The sequence below is a fragment of the Clinocottus analis genome, unplaced genomic scaffold (genome assembly GCF_023055335.1).
Source record: "Clinocottus analis isolate CAN_PGR_092001 unplaced genomic scaffold, fCliAna1.0.p SCAF_2, whole genome shotgun sequence".
NCBI classification, from domain to species: Eukaryota; Metazoa; Chordata; class Actinopteri; order Perciformes; family Cottidae; genus Clinocottus; species Clinocottus analis.
This window is the reverse complement of record NW_027175931.1, coordinates 11,689,123-11,708,396: the sequence shown is the minus strand read 5'-3', so window position 1 is coordinate 11,708,396 and position 19,274 is coordinate 11,689,123. Positions and strand designations below refer to the sequence as shown.

The following is a 19,274-nucleotide window of genomic DNA, read 5'->3' as shown; positions in this document are numbered from 1 at the left end:
TGATTCATGTGAATGCTATGATATGCAATCTATTATTGTAGCGAACTGTGGCTGCATACTGCACAGCCCTGCGAGAATAGTGGGTTTTATCAGCAGGGTTTACTGAGAGAGAGAGAGAAAGGAGAGGATCAATAACTGACCCTGTGGTCATCAGTTAACAAAGTAGTTTCCACTTAAAAAGAGTGTTTGGCTCCCTGGTTAAGGGCAGCCAGATGATGCTAGTGGTTGAAAAAGGAAACAAGTGATATGAAAGGGTGTGAGAATGAGAGGGGAGGATGGTGCCTTTGTTAGTAGCATGCCTTGTTTAGGCTATTAAAGCTGAGAGATGTTGTTTGTGTGCCCAGGAGGCTTTTAGCTAACATAGTGTGTCCAGCTATAATAAGATGGACTGACTGCCAGCTTAACAGTCTGTTTGTGTGGACTGTACTGACTCCTGGCACTTAACTGAAGGCAACATATATCCGGAGTTACTGTGTGTGGTGGTACTGCAGTGGATGTGAACCAAACAGATCTAAATGTAGTCCTCCATTCCCTTTATTGTGGTCCGCCATGTGTTAAATTCAAATCCTCACATTTGCAATGATGCTGGCGCCAGTGAATGTTTAGTTTTGTTACATAAACAAAAAACAACAAATATGATACGTGATTAATTCATTTTGTATTGATTCACAAATTAATGAATCATCTAACCATTTAGAAACAACGTTGCATTTGTTGTTATTAAAGGTGCACGATACGAGATTGGGAAACATTCATATTGCCTCTCAACAACAAGCCGGCGGCTCACAGCTAATGTGCTAACAGTGCTAACAATGCAAACCAAAAGTGATGCTCTAGCTGCGAAACTGGGACAGACATGGTGACATTATTGTTCAGAATGTAAAGATAATTTATTTTGTTATAGATTTTACATCATGTTGTTCAGCCCAAGTGGTGTTTCTTATTGTTTGTTTAATTTATTGTGTGGCTCCTTTCTCAGATGCATGCCAGTTCAAAGATTACGAGATGTTGCTCACACCCAACTGGGAATGATGAAGTTTGATGGCCACAAATTGAGAGAGAGAATTTAAAATACGATGATTAAGATATATGTCTGCCTTACGCCTCTCCTCACTAACAATCACTCAATAACAGAGTCAGGTGTAAGGGGTCGGTTGTGTGTATTTAAGGATTTATGAAGATCTCGTGTTAATTCCTCCTGCTTTTCTTGAAATGTATTTTCTTAATGCCCATCAGTGTTAAAGACACATTAACCAGTTGACATGAAAATTGGTGTTAAATGCTTGATAACCCTAGTTCATCCCCTCACTCATTGATGTGTCATTTACGAGGCACTGACAGAAACGTCTTTTCATTTGTGCTGCCACACTCCAACGCACAGAATTATGTAGATATGGATTGGACACTTGCCTTTCGCCTGCAGATGGTATTTTAGACCTTATGCTGCACTTTCCCCATTACCTCAAACCACCACCAGATTGGGAGATCATATATTTTAATGAGACGTATAATAGCTCTTTAACCCATATCATTAGGGGGATATATACCTACCGTGTGCTCTTTTGGCAGTTAAACGAAAGGACTGTTTCCCTAATTACGTGGTGTGTAGGACAGGTCACAGGTTGGGTGTGTACCTGTCTGTGTGTGTCTGTGTTCAGGAATTATATGACCATTAAATATTCAGCCGCAGATACCCCCCACCCCCTCCACTTCCTCGACCTAGCATCCATTAACGCCTCATCACCGTTTAACTAGCCCTGTTGTCAATCACCACAGGGCCTCAGCTGAAACAGAAAATGTCTGGATTTGGTTTCTCGCTCCTCTTGTTCAACATACGGAAAAAGAGAGAATACACATCCTTACCGACCGTAGGATGCCTCCGTTAAATCAATACAAATGAAATATCATTAAGGGTGCATGTGCCCACACCGTCATTTGTTTGAAATGATAATTCTCTTGTTAGGTGTGATTTCAAGCTCCACTAAACAATTTGTCAGTCAGCTAAAATTTCCGCTCTGCATACAAGTGTCTGCATTTACCGTTGTGGGTGTGTGTGTCCATAATAAACGATGTGATCCTTTTTCTAATTGAAAATAATAACTAATCCGCGGATAACAAGCTCTTCTATTATCCAAAGCCATATCCCTTCAGTTCTGGCCTATCTCGGCTGTAATAAAAGACAGGAAATGAGAGGCAAGTGAGAGTAGTGGCTTGGACATTGACGCTTAATGTAATCTGCCTTGAAATCAAATTATTTGACCTGGAAAGCCTAACAATACAAAACTCCTGCCGGGCTGCTGTTAAATATTTAGCACGTGCCTGTCATGAATACAAATGGTGCGCAAATTAGAATCTACAGGCGCGTGACCCCCATATCACACCCTGGGAGCACAGGGGGGCTGGCTCTGCTTTAAATGTTTTAATTACCGGGGCCACGGTGTGGCGTGCCACGCTACCTCGGCGAGCAGCATCGGCGCTGCTCAGGCTGCCACTTGAAGGACAAGCGGTGAAATTCATCCACTGGTAAACACGACTGATCTGGTGTCCATGATCTCATCACATTAACTAAAACATGAGGATTTAATAAGGAGTGTGTCTGAATTATAGTAAGCTATAATTATAGTTCCCAGCATCCGCTCTCAGGGCAGAGCGTTATACTTTTTTTTTTTTTTTTTTTTTTCAAAGCTGTATTTTTTTCCCCGGCTATATGATCTACCCCCAGGCTCCAGGGAGGTACTGTATTGCTCTTGTGCACTCTGTGCTGAAGAAAGATCTGTCTCAGTGATTTTGATGTAAGAAAATCTGGTTTGTATTGATTTGGTATTGATTAGTGGAGTTAGCCTCATCTCCTGTCGTTACTTCAGATAAATGGCCTTATTTGTTGTGTTATTATGTTCAACACAATCATGCCAGGAACAGTCAGAGGAATATTGAACCGACACTTCATTGGCTTTATTGTTTCTATTTGTTCCAGGAATTAAAGGATGTTTTCTGCTCGTATAGCTCTGCAGAGAAAGTGTAAAAAGAGAGCACATTGACAATCAATTACACCTTTACTTTAAAGGTCTGTTTCAAACAGAATCTTACAGAAGAACACTCCACACTTATTTCTGATTTTTGTCCTGCCTGAATAATGATTGATTTAGAGATGAATAGTGCCTCACATTGGGTTTAGCCATCACTCTTTTTTATTTTCTCCTCTCTCCTCCCAATTCATTCAGGTTTGTGGTTGCCCCCACGTTGAAATGATTAGTTATGCAAGGCTTGTAAGCACTGAATCAGAGTTATGGTCTCTGGGGAAATAAATTTGGCAGAAAATCAGTGTGAGAAGATTTAATTATCACGAGGAGACCTTTTTTCCTTGCCTTGGCCCACTGAAGCCCAAACTCCTCTCCTCTCTCTCTTCTCTCTCTCTCCTCCCCCCACCTCTTCTCTTTCCTCTCTCTCCCTCTTTGGTCCGATGCTCAGCTCACACTCTGAAGCCAAAAAACCCTGGCGTGCCGTATGGACCCAGCCTTCTCCTTGCCTTCCTTCCCCTCCCAATTTGTTTCATTGCACAGTGATAAGCCAAGCAATTACTGCTTTATTGATTTTTCATCACTGCAGATTTAAAGTTGATTTCCCCCCCACCTCTCGCTTCTCCTTTCCTCCCTCGGAGATGGCTCGGCAAGGTGATTAGGTGACCTCCTGTCCTAAGCGCTGCTGGAGGCGCATGCCGAATTCCTCTAACCTCACGTGACCCCTTTGTTGTCCCGGGGTAATGGGATGCTGATGCTGCCCGGTGTGGCTGTCACTTCTGCCGCAACGGAGCCTATAGCATAATCATTTCTATAAGGATATCTATGGAACGACATGTTTGACCCGATAGCCGCCTAGCTATCTCTACCATAGCCGAGATTACACAGAGATTGACCATGCAATCTTCCAACCTATGTTCATTCAGGTCGAGTGGACGGATGATTGACAGCAACCTTTTACCCCCCATGATTGGTAATCGTTTCTTGGGTCACCCTAATCAATTAACCTGCTACCAGTAGACCTGGTGTTCAGCAACCTCGCTTGAGTCAACAGGGTGATTTATTTTTAAGTCCATCCTATTTAGGTTAAGGATACTGTCAAGCAAACTGGTTTTAAACTACATATTGAATGTGCAAATTTGTCTTCATCGAATGTTTAGAAAATAAAATAAATGTTTTGCAAGTGCTCTATGTAGCAACAAAAACATATTTGCAAATATTGTTTGGCAATTAATAGTTAAAATGTAATTTTACGGAATTTTACTTCAACATTTCCTAAAAAGTTTTGAAAATGTTACACGCAGTGAATGTAGCCCATCCGTGTCACTGCTTCAACCTAAGTAACCCAGCTTTACAATTAAAAGATTAAAGGTAGAGTAGTAGTTTACCGCTCTAACTGAGAACATTCCCAGTATGTGAAAGTGACTGGCAAACACACTAACACTCATGTCTGGACATGATCAGACGCAGCAGAAGTGTACTTGGTGCAGTCTAACCGGGTGGTCAGACTGCTGTGATTAGACACACCCGCAGACTGCTGCAGGTCAAAGTGCTGGCATCATGGGTGGCTCTGGCCATGTGGTGGCCCCCACAAGGTTTGTCATTAGACATCAGAGGTCACTCTGAGTGTGTGTGTGTGTGTGTGTGTGTGTGTGTGTGTGTGTGTGTGTGTGTGTGTGTGTGTGTGTGTGTGTGTGTGTGTGTGTGTGTGTGTTAGGGGGGCAGTGATATGTTCTTGTGTGGCTTTTTTCAAATGTGGTGTGTGTGACGAGTGTGTTATTGGTATGCTTGAAATGAGGTGTGTGTGTCTATGTGTTTGTATCTTTTGTAGGCTTTGGTGTCACAACACTGTGACATGAAGTGAAGGTATTGCACTTATTTTACTAGAAAGTTTACATGGTCACACGTGGAAATAAGTTAATTGCACAGCATACAACTGCCAACATTTCACTTACATTTACTAGAGTGTATTGTTTGAAATGAGTAGAAAAACATACATACAAGCAAAGATGAGCAAGCATAACTATTTTAAATTCACACATGTACTGTGCATGTGTTGAAATCGTGTTTAACCCATTTATTCAGGACTGGTGGTCCTTTGCCACTTCCCTTATTGGAGCAGCATTTACAACTATCTACCTCCATCATTATAAAACTGTCTTCATCCCCAACTAAAGCTCACAGCGCCTCAGCATCGTTTGTGTTGTTCTTGATTCAAACCACTATTTTGAGGGCAGTTGGTGACATTTGGTGGTGAGTGTGTGGCAGGGAGGCAGTGGGAGAATGTTTTGGGGAAGGGTCACTGCATGGAGCAGGACACTATTTTGTTTGTGTGCCCACACATAATCGCGTGTGCAGTAAGATACAACCCCGATTCTATCACACCAGTACATCTGACAGAAATCAAACATATCAGGACTCACTGGACATTATAGTCATACACCCACTTGTGCATTTCTGTCCCGTAATTTCGGCCATGAAGGATGATTTAGATTTACATGCAAATGATGATGTCACTCTTATTTTGTTATTTTTGCATGATTTCCTCCAAAGAGGCCGAATGCAACGGAAAAAAAGAGTGTAATGTATTACACAGTACCAAGGTTATTAGTCTACGTACAACTGAGGTCAGATGAGGAGGTGGTGGGGGGCATTTGCCTAATTAATTACTACTCAGACACACATCCACTCAACAGAGCCATGACCTTTACTAATATAGTTTGTAGCAGACCACACAAACGGGACACGCGCTGTCCCTGTTCCTCTCTCGCCAACACACACACCTTCACACACGCTGTCAGGAGCCAGCAGAGTGAAAGGGAGAATCAATTACACCCCGACGAAGGGGAAAGAGTCGGTTGCTTGATGGCTCCACGTCAAGAAGACTGTAGGTCACTGGGGAAGGTGGGGGCGGGGTTGGGTGTGTGTGTGTGTGTGTGTGTGTCTGTTTGTGTGTTGGCGTTCATGTATTAGCGTACGTGAAAATCGAGCTTGTTTCCTGGATTCAGATTACATCATTTTCATTTTAAAGACCTTGCTTCAATTAAGTAATTAGCTGCTTGGTGTTTCTCTAATCTTAGAGTTGTGCATAAAAGAGCTGCTGACCAGCCCGGGATCGAAAAATGGAGACCGCTGCACTTTTCCCCATACGCGCACACGCCTGGTTTAACATCAAGTTAATGCAGTCAATTGCTTGTTATTTCTGGTAAAGGGCAGTGAAGGAATCCCTATTTTAATCACACTAAAACAGTACTGCACTTAATAAAAAGCTCCTTGAGTCTCACAGACAGACAAGCTGTTATTGTACTACAGGTTACTGTACAGTCGGGAGGGGGAGAGATGAGTTTCAGGTACTTGTTCCTTCATCTATGGTCTGTTGAGTGTGTTTTTATTACCACACTTCTCCATTTTCTTTTAAAGCCTCTCCTTTTTTTCTTTTCTTTTTTTTTACAATATATGGAGGCTGTCTGTCGGTTTTCGCTGTGTGTAAGTGTTTAATAAACCAGTTGAAAATTGACCGTGAGATGTGTGGCTCTTGCAGCGTGCTGACACCATCTTAAATATGAGTTCTGAAATGACAACAACTTTACTCTGGGAAGAATTTGATAGAATATAAGGAAACTAAATTGAATACAAAATGCTAAGAATGCCAGCAGTCCCCTTTTGAGCCTGTCGACAGAGAAAGTGGCTGTGATCTTGAAGATCTCACCACTCAGCCTGTGAAAGCTTCACTATTTAATGAGATTCTGTGATGCTGCCCAGACACAGGACATCGGCGAACACTCATAACGCTCTTTCTCCCCCTCACACACACACACACACAGACACACACACACACAGTCACACAGCGAGGGAAACACATCCACCTGGTTTTGGTTAGCCCACTATGTTTGCAGTTAGCGCCGTGCAGTTAGGTCTGCAGGAGCAGCCAGGTCTTAGCTAGGATTTCAGATAAATAGCTGACTTATTTGCAGTAAATATACAGTAGATGCTTTTAAGCTTTGTTTGTACTCGTTTTCCAAAAGGTAAACGCTTGATTTTGGAAAAGAGTGTATTATTTATACCCATGATAGTGATAGGTATAATGTCAACAACGCAACAATAAACATGTCATCCTTGATGAATGGTAAATTTTCCCGCTGAGCCAATTACGAGTAAATACTGTGCGCAACTCTTTTTGTTTTTAGCCGTAATGAAAACTCGAAATGTAGCATGATTTGTCCCATTTTCCAGAAAAATGTCTCATAATAACCTCAGACATAACTTTGATCATAACGTGACACTTATATGAACAAACAAGTACTGTAACAAATCTTTCGATGAATAAATGCAGTTTTGATGGCAGAATCAAGCTCTTACATATATCATCATGGCGTCTAAATACAGTCTCAGCCTTTACATACTGTTCATGACAAATAGAGGTATGAAAGGATAGACCGGGACGAATCTATCCCAATGATTTCATAACAGACACAGATAGGAGTCTAAACACATGTAGTTAATTGTAGCAGCAGGATTTGTGTGTGCAGATGGGGAGAATATACTGTACAGTAGTTGAACTGGGGTCAGTCGAGGAGAGGAAGTTGAGAGGATAGAGGAGTAGAAAGGGGTTAAATGACGGAAGAGAGAGAACGGGTGAGATGGGGGGAATAAGCAAAGATGTGGAAGAAGATAGTCGAGCACAGCGCGTGGCTGCCATGTCATCCTGTCATTAGCAGGTTGTTTGGGTCTTTAATTCATCATTCAGACCTTTATTGACTGGAGAGTGGGAGATCACTATCACTCGGAGACACTAGAAGAGTGCGCGTGTGTGACACCCAGTCACCAGCTGCTCTTCATTTCCTGACGCCAAATAGATATCACATAAGATATAACATAAACATATCACACGCCTCTATCTGCGAAGTTCAACTAATGCTCAAGGTTACATTATCCAAAGAATTGTGATTAAATGTGATATTCTGCAGAAGTTCCAGAGAAGTTTTCGACCTGGCTATCAATATAAGAGGTTAAAGGGAGACAACTGAGCATTAGTGATGTGTGACAGGCCCCTGATGGCCGTGACAGGAGGCGACAGGACGGCAAACTCCACAGAGACCGGTTGACACTATGATAACAAGGTGACCACCGCAGGGGATCACTTGGTCAGCGTATGTATTGGTGGTAGAAGCTGCATTGTTGTTAGACATGTGGCTTTTTTTTTTTTGAGGTGGGGGGTGGAGGTAATGTATGAGTGACTGTGCGTATTATGTGCTTGTGTGGTCTCGTGGGAACGCGCATTAGACTTAGCCACCTGGTCTGTCATTGGACATCTCCCCGCTCGCACACACACTTACAAACACATACATACATATAAGCACACTCCTTGGGGACACGCTCAGGACATCTGGCTCAGCCTGTCAGAATTTCCCTTCGTTTTTGCGTGACCCGTTGACCCCGACAGCCACAGGCGTCAGACAGGCATCAGCGTCACATCTTGTCATTGTTGCAAGAGCACCATTGGTGGTTTGCTACCTTACAGTAAGCCCAAAGATCTGTGCAGAGGAGTGATGTCGAGCTATTTTTGACATTTGGATTGTTTTGATGGTTCAGTTGTTTCTCCTCGTCCTACCTCTGGGCTGCTGATCTGTTTATCTGCTCTCATTATCTACATTTCCTCTCTTTATGTCTTTGAATGTATGTCTCTCTTTCTCTCATTGTTCTCTGTCTCACTTACTCATGGAGGTCTCATTTTTTTAATGCCTAAAGCTGCAGGATATCAGTTATGCAAATATTGACGTGCAGCTTTGGCCTGCTAGATATCAATTGAAATCAGCAAATCAATTTGACTAATAGCTTCTCATTAGCCACTTGATGCATTTCCAGGGCTAACATCAGAACCTGTCAGCGGCCCCTAATCAATACAGTCTAAAAGTATTACCTAACCAAGGCCCGCAACAGACAGCTTTTCCATAACGCAAGTTGTCTGTCTGGCTTTCTGTGTGGAAGTAGAGGTCTGACTCGATGGCTCTGGACCCAAGTAGGATAAACTTAAACTTTTAAGTCATATCAGCCAATCATCTCATTTACAGCAACATTCGTAAACTCCAATCAGACACATTAGGTGTCTTTATATATTTGCTCTAGTGACGATGTAATGGAAATCTGCATTTGTGAAACAATCGGTGGTGATAATGAAACCCCATCAGTCGGGTTTTAATAAGTAACCTATTGTTTCATATTTTCCGTTGTTGTTCAGTCCAATTCTCAGGCATGCTTTGGAGCAGCCTGTTGTTTGGGCCTGGAGAATCGTATGGTAAAGACTTTGATGAAGCCAGGATGCTGCTGCTGAGAACAGGGCCAGACCGGAGCCCCTCCATCGCCCCTAGCACGCAGCCCTGCTAAGCTTAACTCAGCTGTTTGATGCCAAGCTCTGCGAGTGTGTGCCTGTGTGCGTGCATGCGTGTATATGTGTGTGTTTACCCAGCTCAGGGGTTACATAAACAAGAGCAGCTAGCCTACAGGTAAGACCCACAGGAGACCAGCCAAGAGAGAGAAATAGAGTGAGATGGAGCACCAGTCTCTTACCTTGGCATTCCCCTGGTGTTGTCGCCATTGCTGGAGCTGGATATTCACTAATGAAGGGCAAGCTGGAAAATGACTAAAGGAGATAGTAAACAAAGTTACTGCGCGCACACACATAGACAGACATTGAATACACTCATACACCGCGTGAGTGTGTTAATATAGTTAACTTGGTTGAGGCAAGCGTGCATGTGTTTGTGTGCATCCCTGATGTATCTGGGGCTGCTGTAAAGAGATGGGGAGAATGTGGGCGGATGGGGGATTGGAGGCGGAGGCTGGCAGCGGGGCAGTTGGCCGCTGGTGTAGAGAGAGAGCGGGAAAGAGGATTGGAGGGGGGGTACAGCGGAGATAAATCATTAGAGAGCAGGTTATTGGAAATGCAGGGAGATAAAAGAGTGAAGAAGCCAGTAATTGCCTTAAAGATCAGACTACAAAGCATTACTTTGGATTTTACAAGGCCAGCCAGCAACAAAAGAGCAGTAATTTATGAGCTCAGTGTAAAAGAATAGCATAATTACATTAAAAATTAATGCTAATGAGGGCTAAAATGGGGAAGGTGGTTATTATGAAAGTTTGTATTCATCTTCCCTGGGTTGAATGATGGCTACTGGCTTGATTAATGGCTTAATTTCTATCAATTAGCAGGCAAAAAAATCTCCACTGAGACAGGCCTAAATTGAGCATTGAATTACACATTTTAACCGCGGTGCAGGGAGAGAGCTGGAGCAGAGGAGGGGGGCACATTGAAACCAACAGAGGTAGGGGTATGTGTGTGTGTGTGTGTGTGTGTGTGTGTGTGTGTGTGTGTGTGTGTGTGTGTGTGTGTGTGTGTGTGTGTGTGTGTGTGTGTGAGAGAAAGCCGGGCACAGATTACAAAAGTTAGATAAATGTTTATCCTCATGTATTTTAAGAACTGGAGTTAATATAATTGTTGGTTTGCACTATACTGTGTGTCAGTGATGTGATGCTCAGTGACACGCATCGAGAAGGCAATTAAATATGTATACAACAAATTCATTTAAAACCAAAAACTTTGTGAATTTGACATCTCTTTCTTTGACAAATTGAGTAATAATATATTATTTGATTAAACTTACCCACTATTTTTCTGTCACAAATATATTTGACAACCTGTCACAAATATATTTCTTGCACTTACCATCATAAATACTGCATAATACATCATAAATACAGCACATTTTGCTGTTTCTTTATTTTTCATACATTCATTAAATGTTCTCTTTTTGCGATATAATTACAAAACACAGTAAAAGATTTGCCACAATTTGCCTGACCTCAATAAAACAAGCAGTTCTCCTTATTTATTTTTCTCCACACAACAAGTGCTGCGGTAATTTAGCTGGCATGCTACTGCACTCAATTACTGGAATTAATCAGCAGCAGCAATATATTCAGCTCGGCTGCTCTTGATTGACAAACTGTAGCCCAAAGTCAAGTTTACAAAGACAACGCTGCCACAACCGAAGGCTTTCTGCTTATATGGAGACATGTGTTGTTGAACAGCTCCCTCTTCTGGTGGGGAAGTGCATCTGCTGCATGACACACATCTTCAAGGCTGAAGGAGATGAGCTGTTTTCATTGGCTGGTTTGATTTTCTCTCCTCGTCCTCTGGTCTTAATCAATGAAGTGGACAAACAGCTATTTAAAGAGAACAATAGCCTATTGATTCTGAGCCACTCATCAGCACTGCTGTCTGTCCAACTAATTTCATTAATGAGACAGCAAGTGAGGTTTCTGACTCTTTTATACACTCACACACATGTGGACATGCGAGACCATGCAATATACATGTTAACAAACATTGCTCAGTCACTATCCATCTCATCTTCAGAAACTAAACTAAAAGTTTATTGATTGAGTTTGATTCCATTTCCTGGTTTACAGTAATGATTGTGATGCATTTCAGAGAGATAATAACCTCATTTAAAGCAGTACATAACATTTCATTGTGTCTGTTTTCTCTCTCCCAGCTTTCACTTCATCCTCCTCTCATCACTGACAGGGATGGGTTCCTAATGCAGTGACAATTGAGTTGGTCTGTTAAATTAATTTGCCGGATAATGTGTCAATATTAAATATCAACTTTGACCTCTCTGAGCTGCGGAGTGCGCTCGCCCAGCTCGAGTATTGATTTTTGTCTGCCTCGAAGCTCGCTAGGCCGCACTCAAAGTCCATTATTTTTGATTTTCTCATGAAATACATATCTTTTCCCTCTGACATCTGACAAACAGCATATGGAAGTCATTTTATCTACCAATAATGTGTTTGTCAAAAAGTCTGAGGTCTTAATGGATTCCTGCAGTGCACACGGACATCCCAGCAACAGACGGGTCTGCCAAGGAGAGGTGTGTGTGTGTGTGTGTGTGTGTGTGTGTGTGTGTGTGTGTGTGTGTGTGTGTGTGTGTGTGTGTGTCACTATGCCTGTTTGTGTGGTAGTTCTTCATGTAGGGCATTCATGCTCAAAGGACAGCAGAGGAGGAGGGGTAATTGAAAAAGTGAATTAAATTGTGCTGAATTAATTGCCGGTCAGTCACAAGCGTTTCAGTTTTCATTCGACCGCGTGTACGCTCATACAGCTGTGTGCAGTGAGCGGTGGTGATAGTGGTGTGAAGGACAGGCCACAGCCTCCAGGAGGATATTGGGCCAGTGTTCGGACTCCATCTAGCAGCCCAGTCATGGTAGTGACTATTTCTGGAGCCGCCATGCACTGCGTCACTGCTCGCAACGTCCCAGCTCAGGATGACAAGCTGATAATCTGTCATATAGGATGGCTTAATTCCACTTGTCACTCAGTTGTCCAATTCTGCAGTGCATTTAAATTAAATTCAAGTTTGTTTGAGTGCTATTATGAACTATAATAGGTTGTGTGTGCCTTTGGTGTGTGTGTGTGAGATAGCATGTGATGCTTTGCTGTGAAAGCCGGAACAAATATTCATTTATTCATTAAACACCAGGACCATGAAGATCTGTTGTGACACCCTCTCTGCAGCCGCTAATGTATTGAATTAATTCCTGCTATTAGCTCCAATTGCATGCTTTGTCTCATTTTCTTTCTCTGTGTGTGCGTATGCGTGTGTGCGTGTGTCGTATGTACGTGCAGTCATGAGTGTGAGTGCAAAGTATGTAAATTTGCAAACATGCGTCTACATGTAGGAGGAGTTGTATTGTATCCCAATGTTCTGTGTGTGTCTGTGTGTGTGTTACCATTTGTGTACTTGTTTTCATGACACAGCCTACATCAGTGGAGCATAGAAACATGGATGTCTGCTGGATTGACAGTTAGAGAGATGGGAGAGTGCAGGAGAGGACGGATGGATGTGGGAGAGAGGGATGAATATTGACTGATCAGTGGAGAGATTGACAGCCGCAGAATAATGGGAGCATTCAGACTGCTGTTGCTAACTTTCCTGGCACACCTATTTTTGCCCTCCTACGCTATGAAGACTGCTCTTGGATTCTTGAAGTGATTTGTTATCTGATATGCACAATCCTGATATGCTTATATCCAAGAGTAATTTACTGGAAACCCTTTTCTGTCTTTTTGTTAGATTGGACAAGCCAGAGCAAAATACTTTCTGATACATGAAAAGTGTATGACACCTAATCACATTTAGTCTCCATAATGAAATTACATTGCAGTGAGTTTGTGTTCATATTCTGATTATTTTAGAATGCATTATCTGAGTGTAATTCACTGCCTGGCTATGATCTTGTTATTATCTTTTTTCTAACTTTCCCTTTGTAGTGACTCTATGCCCTTGACTAAGCAAGAGTCCTTTTTTAAAGAAGCCCAAGATTAAAATAGGGGAATATAAGATATTTTATATTATATGTGTCAAAGAGCATTATACAGAGAGATAACATACAATCAACTAAACCCAGTCCAAATGAAATCTGGTGCCTTTCAGAAAATGACTGGGGATGGCTGACCCTGCGCGCGCGTTGTGTATGTGTGTTTGTGTGCGCGCACATTTTTGTTCATAACCTCTCTTCTGTGTAACGTGTGTTTTAGAGGGAACTTCTCTGGAGGAGCAAGTGCGAAGGATAAAGGACATTGAGGCTATCGAGGAAGATTCCTTTGTTCCTCAGGCTTTCAAATCATCCAGGGATGATATAAAGGTGCGTTCTGTCCCTCTTTCTCTCCCTGCCCCCTGCTCTCTCTATCTTTTCACTCCGTCTCTTATTGAATTCCCCTCGCTGCAACACTGTGCCGTCTGTCCAGAGACAGCCCAGACCAAATCAAACATTCATTCAGCGCCGTTTGTTCCGACCTGAGATGGTTTCATCAGACGCTCCACTGTTCACCGCCTCCGAAGCGGCGGCACCCACACAAAAGCCGCAGCAGGCAGCAGGGATCCTCTGTCTTCCTCTGTCTGCCTCTCTCTCCCCCCTCTGGTTGTGCAGATGCAGACAAAACCCAGAAGTCATTATTGAAATGTCCCCGTCTCTGAAGGAGCAGGAATTAGATTTGTTGCGGCTCAGGGCTGTTTTGAAAAGATAGACGACAACATGTGACAGCGAACTCGCGCTGACGTTTGGGACTCATCCTGCTGAGTCTGACAAAGGTCAAGACCAGCGTGGCGGCAGCTCGGACTGACAGTTTGAAACTTAACCGGGTTCAACTGTCCCGCTGGGGAGCTTTAATTGTTCACACTCACAGGTTAGGTCGGTTCTCACATGTGTTTAAAGTTAGATCAGTGAAATCACTGCACAAAATATAATGCCAAAGAGTGTTTTTATAATTTATTTAAAGTTTTTAATACAACTTCATATACCAAAAAGGAAGGCTATATTTGGATCAGATGCTTTTTCAAGTGCTTTAATGAAATACAACTTAAATTTCACATATTCATAACGGCTCTTCATTGGTTTTTAGATTAATCTCCTGGGTGTTGTCCTCATCAGTAGTCAAATAATACTTAAGATATCCAGACTATTGATCCTTAGTTGGGAAGATTTCAGTCTTTTAGCTACATCACAGTTCTGGCTGCAATGAAGAGAGTATTGGCAGAATATACCATACATTTAAAGCAATTTTGACTACCGTAAAGTAGATATATTTGTTTTTTTTGTCTCTTCAATTACTAAATTTACCTGCCATATATTTGAAAATAATATTGTGTGAGAGAATACATGCCTAGAAAGTATTTCATTTAGATGTATGTTTTTCCAGTTTTAGTACCGATAACCATTTAGCCTAGAGTTATGACCATTAATGATTTTTAAGTCACTGCTGATGGGGAGAACGTACCTTGTAATTTATTTTTCATCAACGCTACATTTGTTAATAATGTACTGTACATTCAGCGTAATATTACCGATAAATTGTAACTGCGGCACATCAACTTACTTAATAGCCAGTGTGTTTTCTATCTGACTTACTTTTTGTATCCTGCCAAAGGAATTTTAAAGAGATCTCTCCAACTGGGTAAACATTTGCTCTGGGGCTGGTTTTAGGAGTGTTTGAAACATGTGGACTTGGCAAATGGTTGATTTTGATATTTCTTCTTTATCAAGTACAACAAAGAGAACAGGCCATCCTTCCAAATGTGGGGCTTATTATATTTTTAAGTAATACCTCAAAGGATGGAGGAAGACTCTTCTAAATATCACATTTTCTTCTATCAGCTTGGACTTTACACATGGAAACATGAGGAGGACGAAGAGCTCTCGTGTCTCGTCTTCCTTTTTAGTTATAAAGAAAAGAGAAGAGAAATGTCCTTTAACTGTCATGTAAAGTGGCACACCACTGACCAAGCAAGCTGATTATTTTAAGTGTTGGTGGTTTAGCACAATCAAGACTAACTTACAGAGAATATATATTAGAAAATTGAGAAAATACAAGTAGATTCAGAATAAAAGCTGACTCCCATCCATACACTGCTTTCAAGACATGTATTTGAGCCTGGCGTTTACTGCCATCTGCTGGACAAATGTCGTGTTGCATGTATTTTATTTTTTGTGTATGTAATATACCAATATTGACAGTATATTTGTATTTTTTGTGCACTGAAATATATTTTGCAGCCATGAACCATTTTTCTTGTTGCCATTGTATGTACATGTTTATCCTGTATTTTTTATTCTGTGTATTATTCTTTTTTCAAAATTAGTTGCATTTGCAATGTATATGCTTCTACGTGATCATGTTTCTTTATACATGTGTGTTTTATTTATCTTGTGGCTTATGTAAAGTGGTCAATTTAATTGTGTGTGTTTTGTGTATTTCTGTGAACACAGACTGAACCAGCTGAAGTGAAAGAGGAGTCGGACGGCGCAGATTCTGAGGACGTCGTTATTCCCTTGTCCATCGTCTACAATGACAGTGACACGCTCGCCCATGCCAGTGTAGGTGCTCACCTGGCAAACCCTTTCACTGTCTGCTTTACTGCAGACGTTTCTAACACCCAATGAGCAACTTTCAAAGTGGATCCTGCTCCTTGATATATTTTGGTTTCATCGTATTTCATGAGAAGAACTTTGTAAACTTTCTCTTTAAAAAAAATGCCTCTGCTGCTATAGCACCACAACCACTATTTACACCATTCCTGCAAATTCTGACACTGTGCCTCGTATAGTAGATTATAGCCTCCTCACATCACCTCCTCCCCTGCCTGAAGACGAATGATGAAAAACGAGAAGGAAAACTTTAAACTCCAATAACGCTCCCTGGGGCTTCCCAGTCATCTATTTTCACTGGGGGAAACTAAGTTATGCCCTGACGTATGCAGATAACCCCCTCAAATAAACACACGCATTCAAACACACTGCCCCCCAGCTGGAATACACACACACACACACACCCTCAGACAGGCTGATGTATGGTAGCAATATGCCCCAGGCGGGCCCCGGCCTCAGCTTCAGCTCCGCTTCCAATTAGAACAGATGAGTCCCATTAGCCCAGCCCAGATACTGTCATCCCACACACACAGCCTCATTAGCACCATGACACCAGTGCGCTGCCGACAGACAAGAACTCGCTGGTGTTGAATCTAACACGCAGATAACATGCAGTGCAGCTGTAAGAAGCGTAGGTTAGGAATGAAGGATTGAGGTGGCTGCCACTGCTCTACAATCTGCATAATAATAGACACACATCATTGCATAGATATACAATATGTACACATAGACAGCAGCATGTCAACATTATCTCTCACCCTCACACAAACACACATTGTGGATACAGAGATGTGCCTTGCTTCTCAGTCTCATAGTCATTATGTTACTTCCTAATAAACAGATGCCTTCATTCATCAGACACTTGCAGTAGCAGTTTTATAGCCCTCTTACAATCAATAGCATTGCTGCTGGTGATGTACTGCGATGAATACAAGTCACATGTGGAGGCCTCTTCTGTCAACACGCTGCAGGGCTCACAGATGTTTTTAAAATAAAGTTTCTTCTCTTCTGCATTTTTAAGTGAGTAGACAGGGGAAGACTAATATGAAATATAAGATACATTACTATCACACTTTTGCTTCAAAGGGCTTTTCAATCTGTACAACGTATAGAAGTGTCTATCCCTGGAAAGGTAGATGAACCCAGGAAAATGTATGTGAAAGTACATGAGATCTAGGCATGGGTGCATAATGTGTGTATTACATGTTTCTGTGTAACTTTTTCTAGACAAGCAGGGTAAAAAAACACACGTTTGCTTTCAGAGGGCTACAAAGATAACTAACGTGGTATAAACTGGCTGTAAGTTAGTTAAACCCATTGTAAAAATATATTGGTAAACTATTTTGATAATACATTTATAATGCAGTATTTGATCTTTTGAATATTTGAACTGTAACTTTGCAAGCAAAAAATGCAAAACATGTGATGGTTTCAGATGTAGATTGTATACAGTAACTCCACATACCAGAAATGCAATTTTAATTTTGTTCTTTTTCAGTATACTACTTTTTTTATAAATGGCATGCCATATGTTTTGAAGTTTTTATGGTCTTCCTGGTTTGTTCAGATTTATCCATCCAAAGCTGTTTTTATGTTTATCACAATGCAGTCTAAACTAAATAAAGCAACACTGGTTTTGAATGCAGGCCAGATGTCGATCAGCAGTTTAACTGCCTAATCGTATATTTCTCTGTCCGCTCACTAACGCGTCCACTGTGCCTTGCAGTTGTTCATGGACAAGGAGAAAGCAGAGGAGCTGTGGCACAACAGGTTGATATTGCTGCGGCAGGAGAGGCTCATGGGAAGTCCTGTGACCTTGTGACCTGATGGACACCAGAAGAGCTGACACGTTCCCGGAGCCGTTTGAGCTGCTTTTATTTTTTGTCTCAATCTGTCTTGTTTTAGGACATCACAATGTTTATTAATTACTCCTCCTTTTGTAAAAACGTGTCAAAATGACTAGAACAAGTGAAGTTTCTGGTATTGATTTGCTTATTATTTCATTCATGTAATTCAATTAAAATGTTTGCTGTTCTTAATCTGACTTCCTTTTATTATTTTTAATGATGGAGAGATCTTACAGTCACATATGGTGTTGTGTTTTACTATTTGATAGATTGTGTCTTTTGTAATCAACTAGGTTAATAGTAAAGTTTTGTTTTTTTTTAGTAAAAACTGTCTTGTTCTTTTGTGGGTAAATTTAAGTGGTTTATTCTCTTCACCAAAGGCCTCTGACACTTTTTCAATTAAAATAGCAGTATCTACAAATAGATAAAGATAAATGAGTCACCCTGCCATCCAGTCACTTTAAAGTAGTCTGACTCACTCTTAGTTCACCTTATGTTTTAGGTCTGCATTAGGATTGACACAAAGACGACTGGCCTAAATGTCTTTGCACCTGCCCTAAACATTTCTCTCCTCTTTAATACATATAGACTAGTCAAAGGTTTATGTTTACTCAATGTTGTGGGGATTCAAGGTGGTGTGGAGTCCACACTTAGCCTATTTGTGGAACAGCCAGATGGTAAATCTATACTGAGTCTGGGACATGGTGTGTCACTCCAGCACCCTCTAAATAGTCAGTGTAGTAATGAAAAATATTTACAAAATGGCAAGCACACAAATACAGCTCTGCTCAGAGAGTGAACTGTGTGTGGATGCCCTTCTCACTGTGGCTTGACTGAAATAACCAAACCAAGAATCACTTACGAAACCGAAAAGAGTGTTGCCTCGTGATTTTTCCTTCACCAGAGAAGCCATTGACATGAGCGTAGTTCTAAATGTAACACTAGCAGCCCTGTGAGGGTAAGCTCGATAACGGCTCAGCTGACATGGATACGCAGAAGCAAGATACGAAATGTTTGGCTTCAGAAATTGCTTGCGAGACGTTTGCAGCCACACACACACACACAACACGCAGCAGCGCGCGCAGAGCGCCCGTTCAAAGCTCTGAATAACCAGCCAATCACACGGCCGAGCTCGCGTCACGTGGCTGGTGTCACAGTGAGTTTGCTTCCACATCACAACGCCACCTCCTCCATGGTAACATTGCCGAGGCGGAGACACCTGTGGCTGAACGGATTATTTTATTTTTTTTAAACTTAATTCCGTATTTTTGTCCACAGCCTTAACATCCGTGGAAATGTTCAACAGTAACTGCAGAGAGTTTGATGAGGACCCGTTCTTCTCGTGAGTATCACGCTACATTGTTGAATTAAATCTATAATATTCTCTTGTTTTTCAATGTTTTCTCAACTCAGAAATCAGTTTCTC

The 19,274-nt window shown here is 41.7% G+C and overlaps 2 protein-coding genes across 4 annotated transcripts in view; both read left to right on the top strand.

Moving 5' to 3' along the window:
* Window positions 1-18,040, top strand: part of rsrc1 (arginine/serine-rich coiled-coil 1) — a 107,660-nt gene extending 89,620 nt beyond the window's left edge. For both annotated transcript variants that reach the window (XM_068585361.1, XM_068585362.1), the window contains exons 8-10: window positions 13,615-13,721; window positions 15,843-15,950; window positions 17,728-18,040. In XM_068585361.1, coding sequence (XP_068441462.1) covers window positions 13,615-13,721; window positions 15,843-15,950; window positions 17,728-17,823 — 311 coding nt within the window. In that variant the 3' untranslated portion in view covers window positions 17,824-18,040. The remainder of the gene's footprint in view (window positions 1-13,614; window positions 13,722-15,842; window positions 15,951-17,727) is intronic.
* Window positions 18,041-19,012: 972 nt separating this feature from the next.
* The window catches only part of mlf1 (myeloid leukemia factor 1), a 14,576-nt gene continuing 14,314 nt past the window's right edge, over window positions 19,013-19,274 (top strand). The window contains exon 1 of one of the 2 annotated variants that reach the window (XM_068585317.1): window positions 19,013-19,190. In XM_068585317.1, the coding sequence (XP_068441418.1) occupies window positions 19,144-19,190 (47 nt within the window). In that variant the 5' untranslated portion in view covers window positions 19,013-19,143. The remainder of the gene's footprint in view (window positions 19,191-19,274) is intronic. The other variant, XM_068585318.1, reaches the window with a different exon arrangement.